Source organism: Aedes albopictus, chromosome 3 (genome assembly GCF_035046485.1).
Source record: "Aedes albopictus strain Foshan chromosome 3, AalbF5, whole genome shotgun sequence".
Classification (NCBI taxonomy): domain Eukaryota; kingdom Metazoa; phylum Arthropoda; class Insecta; order Diptera; family Culicidae; genus Aedes; species Aedes albopictus.
The window spans coordinates 191,725,983-191,746,864 of record NC_085138.1 but is presented as its reverse complement, the minus strand read 5'-3'; the positions used below and the strand labels follow the sequence as shown (position 1 = coordinate 191,746,864).

General features: G+C 42.3%; 1 protein-coding gene across 2 annotated transcripts in view; it reads right to left on the bottom strand.

The window, feature by feature from the left end:
• The window catches only part of LOC109429102 (irregular chiasm C-roughest protein), a 457,292-nt gene that overhangs the window by 328,370 nt on the left and 108,040 nt on the right, over positions 1 to 20,882 (bottom strand). For both annotated transcript variants that reach the window (XM_029863148.2, XM_029863147.2), the window contains exon 2: positions 2,137 to 3,235. In XM_029863148.2, the coding sequence (XP_029719008.1) occupies positions 2,137 to 2,191 (55 nt within the window). In that variant the 5' untranslated portion in view covers positions 2,192 to 3,235. The remainder of the gene's footprint in view (positions 1 to 2,136; positions 3,236 to 20,882) is intronic.

The following is a 20,882-nucleotide window of genomic DNA, read 5'->3' as shown; positions in this document are numbered from 1 at the left end:
CTAAGACTCATTCAACCTAGTTTCCGAGTTGACACACATAATACTTCAAACGAGTGGAAATAAATTGTTGGCGAAATCCTTTGCCAATTTGAGCAAACATAGTTTAGTATTAGCGGGGTATTGGCCGATATGATACTGAAGAAAGTCTATGTTTCAGATATTATGATACCGAAATCCATAAGATTATGTAATGTCTTTTCATCAGTTAGAGTTAGCTCACGTGACCAGATGTCCATTCGATGAATAGTCAAATCGATTGAATGTCATATACTTCCTCTTGCGTAAAATGGGTTTTGACCAAATAATCGTTTGACCAAATGTACTTTCGAGCAATGATTCTTTTGTTTCCTATGATCATTTTCAAGTCGAGTCAAATGTTTATCAAAGACCAATAGATTAGCCATAAATGTCCAAAATGTCATTTCATTCGATTCTCTACAACTTCAAAACTTTTCAACATGTTGATATCTTTCAGCCTTTTGATATCTTTCAGCCTTTTGATGCTTTCAGCCTTTTGATCATTCAGCCTTATGTGTTTCAGCCTTTTGACCATTCAGCCTTATGTGATTCAGCCTTTTGTACGTAACCCGTGAGATCCTGCTGTCTGCAACCTACGGGTGCATCTGATAGGGACTGAAGGGTAGTGATACCCTTCCTTACGGGCAGGTCAGATCGGGTTGCACGTGGGCATCAGTTCTTGATGTCCGCTCAGCAGTAGGGTGCAGGCGGGGTTGACCCTGCCCGCCTTCCGAGGACAAAGGGAGTGGCGAGGACCACTCGGGAAACTGGCTAAGCGCCAGCATGCTACCGTGATGGACTCTCCAAAGCGAGTCATCGATGTTCGTTGCTGCAGGCTACGCAGCTAACCTTGTGGGTGCGATGTGCACTAGCCCCTCTCTGAAGCAATACCTTCTTGGTGGTTCCGGAGAGACGTAGGGTTTGGCGACCATAGGAATGGTTTAGTGGGTACGAGGAGAGAGTAGTCCTGGATTTTACTTTTGTTATAGAAGACGGCCTGTCAGACCTACACTACCCTAACCTTCTGTTAGGGTGTCTGTTGAGCAGATTATCCCCCTATGGTTTAGAAGGAAAAAAAGACAGGCGTAGAACAGGCAGAACTTAGTCTTCCGGAGGAAAAAAAGCCAGCAGAAAGAACGAGTTCGTGAAGCAATGGAAGAGCTGTACCACGCTAAGGACACACGGAAGTTGTACGAGAAGCTGAACCGCCCGCGCAGAGGCCTTGTGCCACAAGCTGACATGTGCAGAGACAATCACGGCAATCTTCTCACGAAAGGACAACACCGAAATCATCGCGAAAAATGGATCGAGTGAAATGACAAATGCATCCGAAACTGCGAGTGGATTACATGATTCGATATGCGAGAACGAGAACTTCGATTTGTTGCTAACGAATATCGATGAGAGCGTTTCGGAGGAAGATGTGCCACTCATGATTTCTCGCTGCTTGGGCACACGTGATAATAAGTGCATTAATGTTGGGAAAATAGTTCCCCCATAGGTTGACTGCAGTGCACTTGCCTATATCTCCTTCAAGATAGTTTTAAACCGTAAACGGAAGTCTGTCTGTGGTTGAAGAAGATTCACGCTAATAAACGCTAATAAGACCGGGGTCCTGGGATCCATGCTGTCGAGGAGTACTCGCAAGCACTCAGAGCGTTTGAGCAATACATGCTAATAACGATCTTTGGTGGTATACAGGTGTGTTAGGACAAACAATGAACGTGAGGTCACTACACTCTCCAGTGAACCTAGTATCGTGGGGGTAGCTAAAACTGAAACGATACGGTGGACAGGGAATGTAGCGAGAATGCTGGAGAATAATCCTGCAAAGTTGGTGCTGGCGGTTGGCATCAGAAAACGTGGGCGCAGAAATGACCTTCGTGTTTTTATACCCCATTGAGTGGGGTTCTTTTGCTTTTCAAATTTCTCATAACCATCAAACAAAACGATATCAACATTCAAAAAGGGAGCATTGCAATGGGTCAATGTAATCGATTAAATAATAATGAACTTTCAGATCAGCTTTTTCTTCCATGGCAGCCAATCCAATCACAATAAACAAACAAATTCATTTCTACCATTACGAAGAAAAATAACGCAGGCAATATCACTTACCTTTTACGAGAGTCGCCAGCGCCAAGACGAGCACAATCAAATGCTTGTAATCCATTTCGTTCAGTTAATTCGATTGACCGACAACAAATCGACAAAACCACAAAACTCCTCCTCAATTATCACCTTCCAGCTAAGCAGCAGTCGTTCATAAAGAAGTAGCAATCCCTAGTCGGGGAGCACTTTCACTTTTCACCTAAATATGCTCGGGATTCGAGTGATTTAATGAACACGGAATTTCCAGGCTCTTCACCGAGATTAGCAGCGGCAGGGTTCGAGTGTCGAAAATCTTCAATTTGCATCACTCGTCATCATTCACGTTTAATGAAAATGAATTTCATAAATTCAATTAGCATCGCATTTTCTTTCCGGCAAATGGCCCGGCATCACAACACCGTGTCGATACGGTGAGCGCCCGCAACATGTTCACCGCGAGATGTTGGTTGGCGGGAAATTGATACCGGTCGGAAGGACACGACGCGAAGGGTTGTTTTTCCGTTGAGCGAGGTTGTTCAAAATAGCGAGCCTCGCATTTTCGAACACTTGATATGGTTATGTGTACTCTCGCGCGGCACGAGGTTGATGTCGGATTCCTCGCAAACGTGTTTTTCTGGCAAGCATTCCACACGTGTTAACCGAACGCGATCGCACTGAACACGCATCAAATTTGAATAATTATAATTGGATAGAATTAGTTCAATTCACGAAATGTTGCATTTGTAATTGATTTAATAGGGGAATGTAGCCCGGGCTTGTTTCTGGCAAAATTCGATTTAAATATTCGATGATCGTCGTTTTCCATCCGTTTCTTCAATACAATAATCACATTTTCACCGGTGCTGATGTGTTCTCGATACGTGCTCTCAGTATTCCAAACTATACAGACTCATATGTAGCATTCACCACTCATTGCGTGACACTCGGGAACTGAAAAATCGATTTTAAGCACAGTTTCACGTGTCGCGTCTATGCCATCAGTGCTTTGGCTGTTAATTGCCTATTACTTCATAAAAACGAAGGGCTTTTCACTTGTTGAAATGGGTACTTCATCACTCTCCGAAGCCGATTGTGTCACCAGCAGTTACATCGATGAATAAATTATCTGTAACGACAAATAACAAAATCGATAACATTAAACTAACGACATACGTTTGAATTTCTCACAGTTATTTAAGTAGATAGCTCTGTACACGTCAATGTAAGTCATGAATTTACATTTTAAGCATCTTAATCTCCAAGGATGCCATCTTTCCTCCCCACCCCACCCATCAAATGCAAAGCACAAAAGAAGCAACGTGTATTCTTCCAGAATATGCAGCTTGGAGGAACGACATGGCAAAGGCACAAAGTTTCAAGCCCACCGCCGCCGGAGAAGAATGGAAAGGAAGATGATACTTTCATTGTGAAGTGGGTACACACTTCACCTCTAAAAGGAAGTGCACTTTTGCAATGCTATGTACCCTCGAGAATGTTTTTTTCGGCTGTAGGCTTGCTTGGTGAAGCGTTGAAAACTCGTCGGTTGAGAGATGTTGATCACATCGCGGAAGACTTTAAGTTGGAAATGTTCGATGTTATATATTTAGCACAGCGAAACAGAAATTCACTTTTGGTTTGTCTCATCATGAAAATCGATTAGGATTTTTCGAGGAAAGTCGATGACATTGGCCTAAAACATAAGAGATAGAGTGGTTTCCGTGACTTTCTCGAAGAGCTAATTTCTCAACGAATTTTGAAGCGGGTCTTTGTGAGATGAAATTTTACATAAAGATTTTTTTTTGAACTCCCAGAAGAATTTCCGCAGAAATTACTAGTTAAATTCCCACAAAAGCTATCGACGTAACTTTTGTTGGAATTCTTAGTGTAGTTTCTATGTAATTTTTCCATTTAACTTCCAGGGGGATCTCTCGTTAAAGTTGTAGAGAAGTTTTAAGTCAAATTAGTAGAGGAATTTTAGGTGGAGCTTCTAAAGAAGTTTCCGGCGGAATTGCTTGTAGAGTAGGCCGTCCCTTATTTTGCAAAAATTACAAATGTTATAAGTTCGTTAGTGGAAAATGATCGTTTTAGCTAAGAAATGATCGTGTCAAAATTTGAAGTCCATATCTCAAGGCTAAGTGGTCCCTCAATGGGCCTAATGTTGTCAAAAATGGTATGGGACCAACAAAACATTAAATTTTTCACGACGAAAAAATACGCTATTCTACTAAAACCGGTGATTTTAGGATCCTATAGGGCCAAAAATGTGCTTAGATTTGTGATATCTCTACTCGTTTCTGAGTTATTGACAAAAAAAGCAACAGGCCCATATAGCCGAGGCGGTAAACGCACTGGTATTCAGCATGACCATGCTGAGGGTGACGGGTTCGATTCCCGGTCGGTCCAGGATCTTTTCGTAAAGGAAATTTCCTTGACTTCCTTGGGCATAGAGTATCTTCGTGCCTGCCACAAGATATACGCATGCAAAATGGTCATTGGCAGAGGAAGCTCTCAGTTAATAACTGTGGAAGTGCTCATAGAACACTAAGCTGAGAAGCAGGCTTTGTCCCAATGAGGACGTTACGCCAAGAAGAGAGAGAGAGCAACCGAAAAATCAGCATTTTTGACCATTTTTTTAGATCCCGAAGGAAACCTACCCTATTTTGTTCAATAATTCAAAAACAAGTAGAGATATCGCAAATCTAAGCATATTTTCGGCCCTTTAGGGTCCTCAAATCACCGTTTTTAGTAGATAAGCGTGTTTTCTTGTCGAAATAAAATTTCATGTTTTTTTTTGGTCTCATACCATTTTTAACAACTTTAGGCCCCTTGAGGGACCACTTAGCCTTGAGATACGGACTTCAAATTTTGACACGATCATTTCTTAGCTAAAACGATCATTTTCCACTAACGAACTTTAACATTTGCAATTTTTGCAAAATAAGGGACGGCCTATTGTAGAGCTTCAAGTAGATTGTTCAGAGGGATTTCTGTTGGAACTTCTAGAGAGATTTTCCGTGGAACTGAACTGACTGAACTGAACTGAAGCTGACCTACTGAACAGATAAAGATTGAGCCTTCAAAAGCCTACCTTTGTTGTACAAAATCTAAAAACAATACAGTATGGATTCCTTGACATCTTCTGGCACAGAGTATCTTCGTGCCTGCCACACGAGACACATGTAAAATAATAATTGGCAGAGGAAGCTCTCGGTAAATATCTGTGTAAGTGGAAGTGATGAAGTAAACTAAGCTAAGATGCAGGCTTTTTCCCAGTAGGAACGTTACGCCAGGAAGAAGAAAAAGACGGCTATCTTTTTATTTATGTATCACAAGAATTAAAAACATGAAAATTCACGAAGGTTGAACCATGTGATACCGAATTTTGAAACGAAAACTATAGGAAGTTCATTGTCATTACCCAATTGACCACCACCCGGGATCCTTGTAACCGGTCCGCATTAACCAAACCTGTCTACCGTATTTTTTCGGCTTTGGCCACCTTCTAGATGCTAGGTTCGCCGTAAAGTGCAGCAAGCTCGTGGTTCATCGTTTTCGCCGCACACCGTTCTCCTGCTTACCACCGAAGAACGTCCTTAGCACGCGTCGCTTGAAAACTCCGAGTGCTTGCAGGTCCTCCTAGACCTAGAGCATGTCTCGTGTCCGTACTGGATCACCGGTCTTATAAGGGGGGTGAGTCTTTTTTGACTGCAGCTTCTTCTGGAGCCCGTAGTAGGCCCGACTTTCGCTGATGATGAGCCTTCGAATTCCACGACTTACATTATTGTCAGCCGTCAGTAAGGATCCGAAGTGGATGAAATCCTCCACCACCTCAGAAGTACGTGGGTATGGATCTATGACATTTGGTCGAAAGACATTTAGTCGAATGACGTTTGGTCGAATGACATTTGGTCGAAAGTACATTTGGTCGAAAGCCATTTTTTGAAGCATATAACATTTAGTCGAATGGACATCTAGTCGAAAGGCACTAACTGGTGAAAAGAGATGTGAGTGGAAAATAATATTATGGATTTCGGTATCATAATTATTAATATGTTATTGAACAAGCAAGCCTCGTTGAATAAATGTACGACTCGTGCTGAAAAAAAAAATCATCATTTTGCAACTTGTTGCATAAATAACCATTTTGGCTCGCGTTCAGTTCATATGCAACACTGCGTCAAAGAATAGCCTATGTTTAAGGACAAACGTCTTGAAATCAGAACTTCAGACGCACAATTCTCAAGAAGCAAGCTTCAAACAACAGTGCATTTTATAATGCTGTTTTTGCTCACTAATAATAAGCTTGAAACAAGCGATTTGAACGCTCGAAGTCGCGAGTAAGTGCCAAAGTCGGCCATTTTGGGAACCTAACCAATCTGTCCTTAAAAGAAGGAAAAATATCCGATGAAAAAGTCTGCTGCTATAACATCCAAATATCAAACGGAAGATCAGCTTGTGTTCAAAAGGAGAAATTGCTTCTGAAACATTCAGTAGTTGGTACAGGAAAACGTAATGAAATAAATAAACGTGAAAGAATAGCCTTTGTTTCAAAGAAGGAAAAATTCATGATAAAAGGACAGCAGCCATAACATTCAAACATAGTACAAATACGAATTTTGAAAGAATAGCCTATGTTCAAAAGAAGGAAAAATCGTAGATGAAAAAATCACAACCATAATATCCACTCTTCACTCTCAGCACAAATAATACACTTGAAAGAACAGCATATGTTGAAAAGAAGGAAAAATATTTGATGGAAAAGCCAGTATGTTATACACAAAAACGCAATGAAATGGTGAAACTGGAAAGAAGAGCCGAAACCTACACTGCACTACAATGTTTGCTTTTTTATGTTTGATATAATTAAACACGATTAAATTGCTATACGACTTAACGTCCATTATGATACCGAAATCTATAAAATTATTATCCAATCAAAACTCTTCATCATTCAGTGCCTTTCGACCAAATGTCCATTCGACGAATTGTCCATTCGACTAAATGTTATATGCTTCAAAAAATGGGTTTCGACCAAATGTCCATTCGACCAAACATCCGTTCGACCAAATGTACTTTCGACCAAATGTCATTCGACCAAATGTCCTAAAGCCCTTTGTATCTGAGGCACTCACCACCAGCCCAACCTTTGCTGCTTCGCGTTTCAGGCGGGTGTACAATAATGTCCATGTCGTCCGCCAAACACATAAATTTACCGGATTTTGTGAAAATCGTTCCCCGACTATTGATCCCCGCTCGTCGCATCACACCTTCAAGAGCGATGTTGTAGAGTAGGCATTAGAGTCCGTCACTTTGTCGCAGTCCCCGGATAGATTCGAATAAACTGGATAGTTCACCCGAAATCCTTGCGCAGTTTTGCACACCGTCCATCGTTGCTTTAATTTTAATCAGTCTAGTCAGCTTCCCAGGAAAGCCGTTTTCGTCCATGATTCTCCATAGCTTTGTGCGGTCGATGCTGTCGTATGCCGCCTTGAAGTCGATGAACAGGTGATGCGTTGAGACCCGGTATTCACGGCATTTCTGGAGGATTTGCCGTACGGTGAAGATCTGGTCCGTTGTCGATCGGCCGTTGATGAAGCCGGCTTGATAACTTCCCACGAACTCATTCGTTTTAGGTGACAGATGACGGAAGATGATTTGGGTAACACTTTGTAGGCAGCATTCAAAATAGTGATCGCTTTGAATTCTCACATTCCAAATGGTCGCCTTTCTTGTGAATGGGGCAGATTACCCTTTCCTTGCACTCCGGTAGCTGTTCGGTTTCCCACATCCTGACTATCAACCGGTCCAGACCGGGCAAACTTTTCTTTGTCCATCTTGATGAGTTCAGCTGCGATACCATCCTTACCAGCTGCTTTGTCGATTTTGAGCTGATGAATGACATCCTTAACCTCCCTCAGGGAAGTGCAGCTTCCACCTTTCGATTACCTCACGTCCGTCCGTCAAGAGGCCTCCGCCCTTATTCCTCCATATTTCGGCTCGCGGCACGAGGCCGTTGGCGGGATGCGTTGATCTGCTAGTAGAACTTTTGTGTTTCTTTGGAACGGCACAGCAGTTCCATTTCTTCGCACTTCGCTTCTTCCAGGAGGCACTTTTTCTCTCGAAAGAGGCGGGTCTGCCGTTTTTGCTTCTGTCTGCAACGTTCCACGTTCTGTCGGGTCCCTTGCTGCAGCATTACCGCCCGCACTGCGTTCTTCTCCTCTAAATCCGTTCTGCACTCTTCGTCGAACCATTCGTTCCGTCGATTCCGTTCGACGTACCCGATGGTGCTCTCGGCTGTGTCGTTGATGGCTACTCCAACAGTCTTCTAGAGGGACCTCGATTCTGCGCGTATGCTGCGGCGACATCCGATTGTTTTAGTCGCTCTAGATTGTACCGTGGCGGTTGCCGGTATCGTACATTGTTGATGACGGAGAGTTTTGGGTGCATTTTGTCCATGACTAGGTAGTGGTCGGAATCGATGTTGACGCCACGGACCTATCGTACTCCAACGCCGTTAATGTCGGAGTAGTGCCGTCCGTCAATTACAACGAGGTAAGGGCGTAACAGCCTTTCTGCTTTTCTCGTTCCTCCTGAGCGTATTTCCCATTATTCATTAAATCTCTTATCAGTATCAGGTACAGCAGACTATCTGATAACGGGAAAAGTTTGCATAAATAATTTGAAAAAACGACTAGGAGGGACGCATTATATGTAATAAACATTAAACAGCTTTTTAGTGCTAAGAAGCATATCTAGTGCTTATAAGCAAAAATGTTCGTATTCTAAAAGATTGTTTGATTGAAATACTATGCGTTATGCCACTTAAGTTAAAAATGATGATTAGATAACATCACGTTAAACCGCTGTTTCGTCTTATCCCACACCGCTCAACTTGCCCCGGTGTACCTTAAATGTGAAAAAGAGCCATGTTATAATGCTTGGAAAATGGTTCAAGCCGGTAATTGATTTCAATTACGTAACCAATACTTTTTATTGTCTTCGGAACAATTCAATCTCCCTTGAGCTGAATTGATTTGTTCCGTTTTCATAATTATGAAACAAGTCATTCTCTACATTTCAGCATCTGTGTGCAAATTTAAATCCCAGCCATATTGATAAATGTTTCAATTTGTAAGCTGGATTATCTTCTGTCAGTTTAAACCGGCACACCGCCAACCTGTCGCATTTTTAGCTATAGGTACTCCGCGTCATTTCTAAGAATCTTTCCAACGCAACGTGCCAATTAATTATTGGCTCTCAGAACAGAAGACGAAAATTGAAATGGCACCCCGCCGAGGTGGTTGTTTTCCTTGCAGCCAGCCAACAAAATACTTTTTACTCCATAAGCGCGCGGTGCGACAGAATGAAACCCCGCCATTATGGGCTTGTTTTGTTGACTAATGACGAACGATCCTGGCGGCTGCTGTCTCCGCTGTTGGTCGTCGTGCTGGCAAATGTAAATAAATGGTTCGTAATCAGATTAATTCTACCTTGGAAAATATATAGAGGTATATATCCGGCTGCTCATCGTAATCAAGACAGATTTATTTCTCGGAGCTGCTTCTATTTGATTAAGTTCCATTCAGTCCACAAATGATGCCAAATTAGATTCTCAAAATGCTGGGTGGTGGAAGCTTGATCGGAACAAATGGTGGTTTTCTCTGAAGCGATGGATGCGGTTCTGCTCGGCTGTTGATCTGTTTATTTTTTGTTTGAATTTGCGGGAAGTTTCGATGGCCCGTGTGCCATGAATATTTGAACTGTGAACTTACTTCCAGAAGTTCAAACGAAGTATTGCCAGATGTGTCAAAAAAAAAAAAACAAAAAATCAGTTTTACAATTTTGACTCAAACTGGATTTATACTTCATTAATGTATTGAAAATGTATAAGTAGAAGTGATGCCTATCTGTACTAATAAGATAGATCCCATCCAGAGGTTCCCAAACTTTTTGCTACCGCGGCGCCTTTTGAAATTTTCAAAATTTTCGCGGCGCACCAACAACTTTTTACAAAGAATTTTAATAATTTGAACACCTTCAGTTCAAAATTTCAAATATAATTGGTAAAAAAGCCTTCAATGTCATGATTTTTTATAATAAAATAAGAAAAATTGTTTAAAGATTCGCAGAACTTAACTCAAATTTTAGATTTTTGAAGGATTGCATTGCAAAACTTTTAATTTTTTTAAAGTACGTAGATTACCAAATTTAAGGGAAATTATATATAAAAATAAATTGTTCAGAAGCTATCAGAACCAAAGATTAAAATTTTCATTTTCAGTGAGTGAAATTCAACGTGAATTTTGGAAATTTTCAACTGAGGGATCAAAATAAAATTCATTTTGGTGAATGAATTTTCTCACCTATTCATTCATTTTTCTGTCACCGACAATTTTCACTGAGAAATATAACTAGACCGTAACTCCCGATTGTTCTTCCAATCACCTCAAAATCTGTGTATAGTAGTTAATTAGAATACTAATTAACTGCTCTATTTGTCCATTAAGTCGAATTGTGCGTCTGTTATCAGAAATTGGACATTTCACGACGTGCGAATAAAATATTCGTGACAGAGAATTGAATGAGAAAAGAGAGGCATTCAGCTGACAATGAATGTGGCCATACACGTATGAAAATATGAGAATGCTAATCTTTACTTTCAACCTTCGAATTTTTTACACAATGATCAGAACGGCTGACAGTGACGGTGAGGGGTCATGTGTTTGTATTCGGAACTCAAAAAACTCAACTCAACAACTCAAAAAGGCGGTTTCAGAATAATGCATGAAATCGACACATAAATTGTCGCAGATTTTTTACGATAAGGAGCTAAACCAGTCTATATTAGGAAATAGACTAGAGAGACTAATAGATTCAAACTAATGATAGTGTATTATGATATGTAAGTAAAAATATCGTCCCGAAACGTTTGACACAGCACGAAGACCTGGTAATCATAGATGACAGTATTATGGAAATAACTTCACAACTGGATTCAAAACTTTCTGGAAATACCTACTTTGAATTACAAGCTATTGATAAAATCGAAAACTAAGCCGAATCATAAAAAGTCCAACAATTTGAGAGACTTACGAAAATGTTCAAAATTTCGGATATATAAAAATTTTGTAAACATCTAAATGTTTCATGATGAATATTTACTATTTAATTGAAAACTTAGAAGAGGGAAAATCCCTTTGAATGACCACCATACCAAAACATTGGTATGGGCCTGTCCATAAACTACGACGTAGACTCTTAAGTTGTGACGGGGGGGGGGGTTGGTTTGGTGATGTCTGGCCAAAGTCTACGCTCCATACAAATCTCGAAAATTTTGTATGAACTAAAGTCTACGAGGGGGAGGGGGGTCTGAGATGGCCGGAAAAAAGTCTACGTAGTTTATGGACAGCGCCAATCGAATACAAAAAAGGGTTTGATTTGACACTAGTTTTACAAAATAATACAAAAACAGCTAAAAATTCTGCCTTCTCTCTCGTTTGTCGGGTGAAGATCACTGCGTCCAGATTTTAGAACTATTGTGATATACCCTTTTGCTGTGAGGTACGCAAGTTATCTCAGTAACATATTTGTCACTGAGATACCTAGATATCGACTGAACTCAAGACCATCTATTACACTAGTTTACAAAATACAACGAAAGTCGTGAACTTCTGTCAACGACCAACATTTTTGAAGCATAATTTAGCGCTGACTCCGAAACCGTGCTTCTAAAAATTTAAAGTAGAACAGTTTTTGAGTTTTAGTTCAATATCGAGTTTTACAACTTTTTAAAATATGGAATTTAATCAAATTCAAATATCTTGCGTTTTGTTCAACCAATTTTTAATCTTTTTCCATAAATTAAAAGCTGAATATAATACCATTCGATCATCTAAATGCAGGTTTTGCGTCAGATTGATGAAATTCAAAATATTGGCGAGTTTTGGGGCTGATCTCCTTAAATTTTAGCAAATTTTCCAAAAATATATGAAGAAATGTATTTTTTTCGATAAGAAAAAAAAAACAATTTAAAAATTCTTTCTCAACGTTTATTTGATATATCACATGTAGGCGAGTTACAGTAAAAAATTCAGCTCAATCGTAGCATTCATTACGGAGAATGAGATGTGTGAAGAGAGCGACTTTGCTTAAAAATAGAACAAAAATCAATTTGAAATCATCAACCTTGTATGAAAAGTCGAAAAAATTTCCGCTCTACTGTAGTTTTTTTCCTTCGCGTTTTCGAACTCTGGGCAGGATTCTACACCAAAAACGATCATCAGCTTACCGAGTTCAAAAATGCTGTAAACTAGTACATACATACATTTATTTGTTCAACGTCATTAAGACAAGACATAATCAACAATAGTACGCCACAATACTTGGTTTGTGGCTGCCGCTCTCCATCCTCGGTTGCGCCCAATGCTCGCCAAGTCACGCTCCACCTGGTCCGCCCATCGTGCTCTCTGCGCTCCACGCCTCCTTGTGCCAACCGGATCATTTGCAAACACCAGCTTTGCAGGGTTGTTGTCCGGCATTCTTGCAACATGCCCTGCCCACCGTATACTTCCGGCTTTGGCCACCTTCTGGATGCTGGGTTCGCCGTAAAGTGCAGCGAGCTCGTGGTTCATCCTTCTCCGCCACACACCGTTCTCCTGAACACCGCCGAAGATCGTTCTTAGCACGCGTCGCTCGAAAACTCCGAGTGCATGTAGGTCCTCCTCGAGCATGGTCCATGTCTCGTGCCCGTAGAGGATCACCGGTCTTATTAGCGTTTTGTACATGGTGCATTTGGTGCGTGGGTGAATCTTTTTCGACCGCAGTTTCTTCTGGAGCCCGTAGTAGGCCCGACTTCCGCTGATGATGCGCCTCCGAATTTCACGGCTCACGTTGTTGTCAGCCGTCAGTAAGGATCCGAGGTAGACGAATTCCTCCACCACCTCGAAAGTATCCCCGTCTATCGTAACATTACTACCCAGACGGATCCGGTCGTGTTCGGTTCCGCCTACCAGCATGTACTTTGTTTTTGAGGCATTCACCACCAGTCCGACCTTTGCTGCTTCGCGTTTCAGGCGGGTGTACAGTTCTGCCACCGTTCCAAATGTTCTAGCAATAATGTCCATGTCGTCCGCAAAGCACACAAATTGACCGGATTTTGTGAAAATCGTTCCCCGGCTGTTGAGCCCGGCTCGTCGCATCACACCTTCCAGCGCGATGTTGAAGAGTAGGCATGAAAGTCCGTCACCTTGTCGCAGTCCCCGGCGAGATACGAATGAACTGGATAGTTCACCCGAAACCCTTACGCAGTTTTGCACGCCGTCCATCGTTGCTTTCATCAGTCTAGTCAGCTTCCCAGGAAAGCCGTTTTCGTCCATGATTCTCCATAGCTCTGCGCGGTCGATACTATCGTATGCCGCTTTGAAGTCGATGAACAGGTGTTGCGTTGGGACCTGGTATTCACGGCATTTCTGGAGGATTTGCCGTACGGTAAAGATCTGGTCCGTTGTCGACCGGCCGTCGATGAAGCCGGCTTGATAACTTCCCACGAACTCATTTGTTTTAGTTGACAGACGACTGTAAACTAGTGTTATTGATGAATAGAGATCCTGAGTTACAGTATGTGACTCCCCCATTCTGGCGAGACTAGCTTTATGAAGCCAACCACGTCCTTGGGAGATAAGATCCATATGTCAGCAGGCCCTAAAAAGGGCTTGCTGAGAGCTTTGAACCTACGTTGAGTGAGTGCACTGCAATAGCAGAGGATGTGTTCTGATGTTTCCCTCTCCTCGTCACAGAAGCGGCAATTTGAGGTTTGGATTGCTCCGATCTTTTGTAGATGGTATCTGCAGGGGCAGTGTTCAGTTATTAGACCGGTGTAGATGTTGAAATCCCTTTTGTTGAGACCTAATATTTGTTGAGTTTTCTTGGGGTTTATTGTTACGAGCCTTTTGGATTGGCTCGTATGGGGAAGTGCATTCCAGTTTGATGTGATTTGACTGACCATATATTTGTTCAGTTCCATTTTTACAGAGCAGTCTGAGATCCCGTAGAAGGGCTCAGGGCCAATGAACCTTTCATTAGATCCATTCCTGGCTAGCTCATCAGCAATCTCGTTTCCCTCTAGATCCGTATGTCCTGGGATCCAATATAGGTAGACTCGATTGCACATGGATAAGTTTTTCAAAGCCAGAATGCATTCCCACACTAGCTTTGAGTTACAAGTGTAGTTATTAAGCGACTTAAGTGCCGCTTTGCTGTCAGAGAAAATACATATTTTTGCAAACCTATACTTTCTCCTCAGGCATAATAACACGCATTCTAATATTGCATATATTTCCGCCTGAAATACTGTGGGCCACTGTCCTAAGTGGACAGAGATTCTTGTTCTAGGGCCATAGATTCCGGAGCCTGTCAGATTATTCATTTTCGAACCATCTGTGAAGAAATTTATAAAGCCTGTTGGAACGCTGGGTCCACCTCCTTCCCACTCCTGGCGGGAAGAAATGAACACATCGTAAGGTAAGTCATAATTGACTACCGTTTCCATCCAGTCACTACAAATTCCTATTGCGGGATTTATGGCAAATTCATTTAATATGCTGAGGTGACCCGTAAGGTCTCCCGACAGCAGTGTTTTTGTTCTCTTTAACCTTAGAGCACTTTTTTCCGCTTCCAGATTTATGAATTGATCTAACCGGGGCAGGTGAAGCATTGCGTCTAGGGCCAAAGTGGGTGTACTACGAACTGCACCAGTGATCGCTATGCAAGCGGTGCATTGGATTTTGTTGAGCTTCGCCCTTGCAGCAGCCTCATTAGTTTTAGGCCACCAGACAAGGGAAGCGTAAGTAGTCCTGGGACGAACAATGGTTTTATATATCCACATGATCATACTTGGTTTTAGGCCCCATCTTTTACCCAGGGTTTTTAGAACAAACCCAAAGTGTATTGAGATCTTTCTGCACAACTGATTGGAGATGAGAGTTCCAATTCAGTTTTGCATCGAGTATGACACCTAGATATTTTACTTCGCTTGAATAAACTAGTTGTGTATGATTCAAGAAAAGGGGTTTCAGTTGGACCTTCCTCCGTTTGGTGAAAGGGATAATGGAAGCTTTTGTAGGATTTATGCCTAGTTGTTCCTTATGACACCAGGAAAAAGTGTGATTTAGGGCAGATTGCATTCTTTCCACGATAACACTTTCGAATTTGCCTCGTAGAATAATGACAACGTCATCAGCATATCCAACCACTTCGAAGCCTCTTCTCTCTAAGCTGTCTAGAAGCTCATCCACCACCAGTGTCCACAACAAAGGAGAAAATTCTGCCTTCAAAAATAAGAGTTTGTTCTTTGTTTTTTGGCCCGGGAGTGTGCGGCGCACTTGAGAGATGTTCACGGCGCACCAGGGCGCCGCGGCACACAGTTTGGGAAGCACTGCATAAGGCAACTCCTATCCTTACATTGTCGAAGAACTTACAGGGTTACGATCAATTTTGGAGAAGATCGGATAAGAAATCCAGGAGAACCTAACAAAGAGGCGGAAAGAGTTTTCTATGGCAAATATAGGCTTCTTCTCCCTGGAGGCTCGATACGTGGAACTGAATATACGACAGTAGCTTCCGAGAATCTTGTACAAGTAATCGGGTATTCCAAGACGCAGGAGCGTTCTGGCAATATTTGCCCAACTGGCGTTATTGAACACATTCCTTACACCAAGGGTCACTGCTGCCAAGTACGGATATTGTCCTACTATCTGACCCATACCGCATCCCTCCCAACAACGAGAACTGGATTACGGATAAGGCCAAGCTAGCGGCGATCTGTACAACCGGTCCTGGAAATAATTTCGACGTCGCACAAGGACTTCGCAATAGCGACGATCAACGGTGTACTAATGCAGTTGTGCATGTGACGCCGCAATGGTAAGGCGATCGTTACCAAAAAATTTACGCAAACCAGTATACAGGTGCTGTCCAGAAATCGCAGAACTTCGCTCATCTTGTCTAAAAGCTAGGAGGAGGATGCAAAGAACCCGCACCGATAAGGGTAGAATGGAGTGAAGTGAGGCCTACAGGGTGGATAAACAGACATTGAACGAAGAGATTAAGACGTATAGGTGGGCGCGCTTCAAAAACCTCTGCCAGACAGTCAACAGGAGCGCAATAGCGAAGTCGCTCAAGTTGAACAAGGGTCCGGGTCCGGATGATATTCCGACAGTAGTCATTAAGACAAGTCCTGGCATGTTCAGAATGGCTATGCAGATGTACCTAGACAGACACAAATTTCCGGAGATGTGGAAAATGCAAAGATTGGTTATACTGCCCAAACACAACAGCAAGTCACCTGGCGATCCACTGACATACAGACCTATCTGGCTTCTGGAAATCTGCCGCCAGGAAATTGTCAGAGCAGATCATTCAGTCAAGGTTGATGGTCAAGGAAGGGTCGATCGGTGGTGGACACTATAATGGCAGTAACCATAACAGCCAAGATAGTGCTCAAAAAGAAACGAACGGGAATCCGCTATTGCGCGGACGTCACGCTGAACGTGAGGAATACGTGCAACAGCGTCAGCTAGGTCGTCATCGCCCTAATTTTTCGACTTCACTACCGTTGTAATTTTTGATGAATTAATAGCTGATTATTACATTACAATACATCCCGAACACCTCTACACGATATCTAAAAAATGTTTACTATTCGGTTATTGAACACCTTTTAATCACGAAAGGGGACAATCTGAAGTGAAATCGATTTTCATGTCTACAATTAACAATGTTGATCCATAATTAAAACATTCAGTTCGATATAATCAACTTGTCCGTTTTGCACAATCGACACTTGCATGAATATTCATGAACACTGCTTGAATTTTTATTGAATAATTATTGCCAACAGCGAGTGTAACTTTTCCACGTGGTAAACACTTTCAGCGCGGTGCCGGTCAGCTGGAATAAAGTCTTGCACAATAAAACTTCCAGCTGATGATAATCCGTCGACTAGCGCAACCTGTTTACCTTCCGGAGTAATACCGTTTCAAAATTGGACCTGGTGCACGAAAGTCTAAGAATTCTACAACGTTAAGATATGGTTACGTGACTTCCACTGTGTCAAGCGCAATGTGACCGAAACATTTTCCATCCTCAAACTTAAGCGGGGTGCAAGCCAGATCCGGAAGTAGTTTATGAGACTCCCATTGCATGACTCCGTCTCATAAAAACATTGTCAGTCAGTGCCGCCGAAGTAAAAGGGGTGCATTTAATTTGCATGCGATTTTGCTGACTCCCGTCCATGGGACCCCATCGTGAGAAATTTCATATTGCGATACACGATCTTGACATGTTTATCGTTTTGACGCTATGGAAAAGCTAACTGGCCGTCCAAACGAAGGCAGTCTTCTGACAAAGACTTCCGAACCAAGAGAGAGAAATGCCGAGTTTGCAAAAGCCAAAGAAAGTCATAGTGAATCGCTCGTTTAACCTCGTTACAGAACACGGAATAACAAGGGGGCTCGATAAGAGTTTAAATCAACAGAGCATTTTTACTATGTCAAAAGCAAAGCCAATAGTAAGAATGTTTTCAAAGAAACGAAATGCAAATTCAACTCTCGCTCGTTGTAATCTACTGGTAGGAGTTTAGTCCTCTTGAACGCCGATAAAAGAATCATGTAAAAAGCTTTCAGTCCCTCCCGGTTGCTACAAAGTGGCGTAGCTAAGATTGCATTTCAAGGGATGACAGCATTCTAATGCGATTTCCGATGAAAGATACACATGCCACAGACAAACAGACGTAACACTCTGATGATTCCCATCGTACACCAATTAAACGGTATATTTTAAAAATTGATTGTTGACCAACTGCTTACCCGTGGCGCTCGCATTGTTTTTGTACGAATTTGACTTTTGCTCACTACCGCCATCTATTTGATGGTTGGCCAAACTCAGGTCTTCTGGCATTGGGTGAACATGTTTCCGTGACTATAATTTGAATCGAAATGTGTTTGAAGTGTTACGTCTGTTTGTCTGTGCACATGCTGTCAAAACTTCTATTAAAATCGAATCATGTACCTTGGATTATCCATCACAGATGGCAGTTCTTTTGGGTACATGTTTAAAACAGTGTTTAAAAATGCCTTGTTCTTGCCTACTTGCCATACTAAAGCTTAATCAATATTGTTTTAAATATTGTAAATATAAAATCCAAGTACCTACTAATCACTTTTGATGAAAAATATGTGATTTTGACACCGCAACATAGGGTAACAGACGAGTTTTGAACATTGAATTGAATTTAAATCAATATCAAACAGATTCAGAGCGTATTATACGTAATTATCGTGTTAGTAAGATCCAGGGGCGTACAATTTCATTTCAATGATACACTTTCATGCAACATTTGAATGAGTCACTTCAAGTGTTTCATACATTTTTCTAATGACTCGGTCGTTAAAAAAAACTTTTCCACTCATCGTAGCACTCGGTAGTCTCCCACCCGGTCGCATTGCTTGTGCTTCACCCGTCAGAGCATTAGTGTCTCACTGGTGCGCGCTAGTCTCTCAATGGTTACGGGCGCCGGTTAATTGGATTTAAGTGGTCGAATTTGTTATCCTCTTTCATAAAACATAATTATCATTCTATTGGCGTGCACCACTATTTAAAAATGTGGTTTAAATAGTGTTTTTAGCATGTTGAAGTATTTCAATGACTCATAAATGAAACGAAAATCCAAGTGTATCATTTCATGTTTCATACACACTTGTTTCTGTAGCAGCAACGAACGAGTGTGTTGCTGGGTGAGAGATGAAGCATCACAGCAGTCCGTTCGCATGGGAAACGATTGGCTACAGTCGTCGTACGTCATGTTTTCCTTTCGAAATTGCACGACCCTGGTAAGATCGTTATGAGAAGCTTGGCTGGTAGGTAGCTCGTTAAAAAAATACACGGACACGTTTAGTAATTCCAGTGTGCTGTTCGCTTTTTGAAAGAAGCACGACAGAAGACAACGGACTAGCATGCAATGCCCAGTGGCACTGCTGAAAACTTTTCCTGACCACTTTACGACAAACCAGCATCCAGAAGGTGGCCAAAGCCGGAAAAATATGTTAACTGTCCAGCCAAGCTGCGATCGGATAGCAATAGATACACATGGATCTCCAATTCTGGATTGTAATGGTGCGACATGAGGAAGATTATCGATAATAACACTTGTGGTTCAGCCAAATCGTAGCCGGGAATCTCTAGATCGTACAAATGATCACAATTCAAGAAGTCTTCAGCATCTACACATTGAGAAGGCAACTCTAGCTTCTGAACGGTCCGAGCATTGGCAAGGTCAAAACATGTCGACGTACCTTGTGAGGACACTTGAATCCGTACTGCTTTCGAATACCTCTCCCTTTGCTGGTTGCCATTCGTCTATTATATTTGTAACGGCTGTACCGGTGAAGGCTATCGCCTTCAACATCCCTGCTAACTTCTTGTTGATCAAAGTCACCGCCGACCCCTCGTCGATAAGCGCCAGCGTATCCACCCTTCTGCTTCCATTATTTGTCCATATGGACGTAATCGGGACCATCCTGAATAGCACTGTTGGGTTTAGCTGTCGATGGCTGTTGCACTGAACTTCCCATGATCGTACATGCAACATGGACATGAGTTCAATCGTTCCATTGTCTTCCATCGTTTTCCAACATTTAACCTCAAGAACTCTTGACAGTTTCTCCAAAAATTTTCTATCTTATGGCACACAGCACATCTTACATTTCTATGCTGTGGCTGTACCGACTGCTTGGGTCTTCTCATCTCATCATTCTTACTCGATAGGCTGCTCGTACTATCACTAACCTAATCTGCGGCATACATACAAAACAGATTTTGCTTTAGCCTTTTCCCGTGGCTTGTGCTTCTCATTCAATTCAATTGCATAATATGAAGGCAGTTTCTACACGAGACTCTGCATCAGTATAGGGTTCTTTAGATGATCAACAAGCCCAGCTGCTTTCAGGTGCTGTGTGAACTCCTCCACAGCACTTTCGAATTCAATAAAAGACTTCAACCTCTCCGCGCTGGACCCATCCAATCCCTGAATCCGGTTAACCAACCTCGTCGGCAAAATTTCCGGATTGCCGAACATTTTCCTCGATTTATCCACAATCAACGGAACATTCTCCGGCAGCAGCAACCGATTTCTCACCGTTTCCTGGACTCTACCGGTTAAGGCCTCATGCAGATGAACCAGGTTTCCAGCATTGGTAATGTCACACGAGGAATTCGCCTGTTCGTATGCGCTAATAAATATCGGCCATTCCTCGGCGGCACCGGAGAACTTCGGCAGACTCCGAGGGAACACCTGTCGTAACGCTATGTGCAGATGCGATGGACCTGATTATTGAGTAGATCTCACTGGTCACCAGAAAAATGATCGCATATCGAAGAACGGACGTTGATCCTATTTTCGAACGATGGCCGAGGAAGATTGACGTTGAAACAACTTTTGACCCCGGGAGTCGATCGCGCCGGCCCAGAAGGGGTCGGCCTAAGCCCCAAGCTATTGGTCCAGCCAACGGCAGCTTCCGGGTTGGGCTCACAAGGCCTCTTTTGACTCCCGGGTTCCAGAGCGTATTCTGGATGGGAGAGTTTTCGGTGGGATGGTCCTAAAGAAAAGAGTAAAAAATTACCTTTTAAACGATGTATCTATTGATTGGTCCGTACAAATGGTGGTGTTCGTAGTGGTATTGTTGTCGGCGTTCGTCCTGTCATAATACGGGACGCATGGA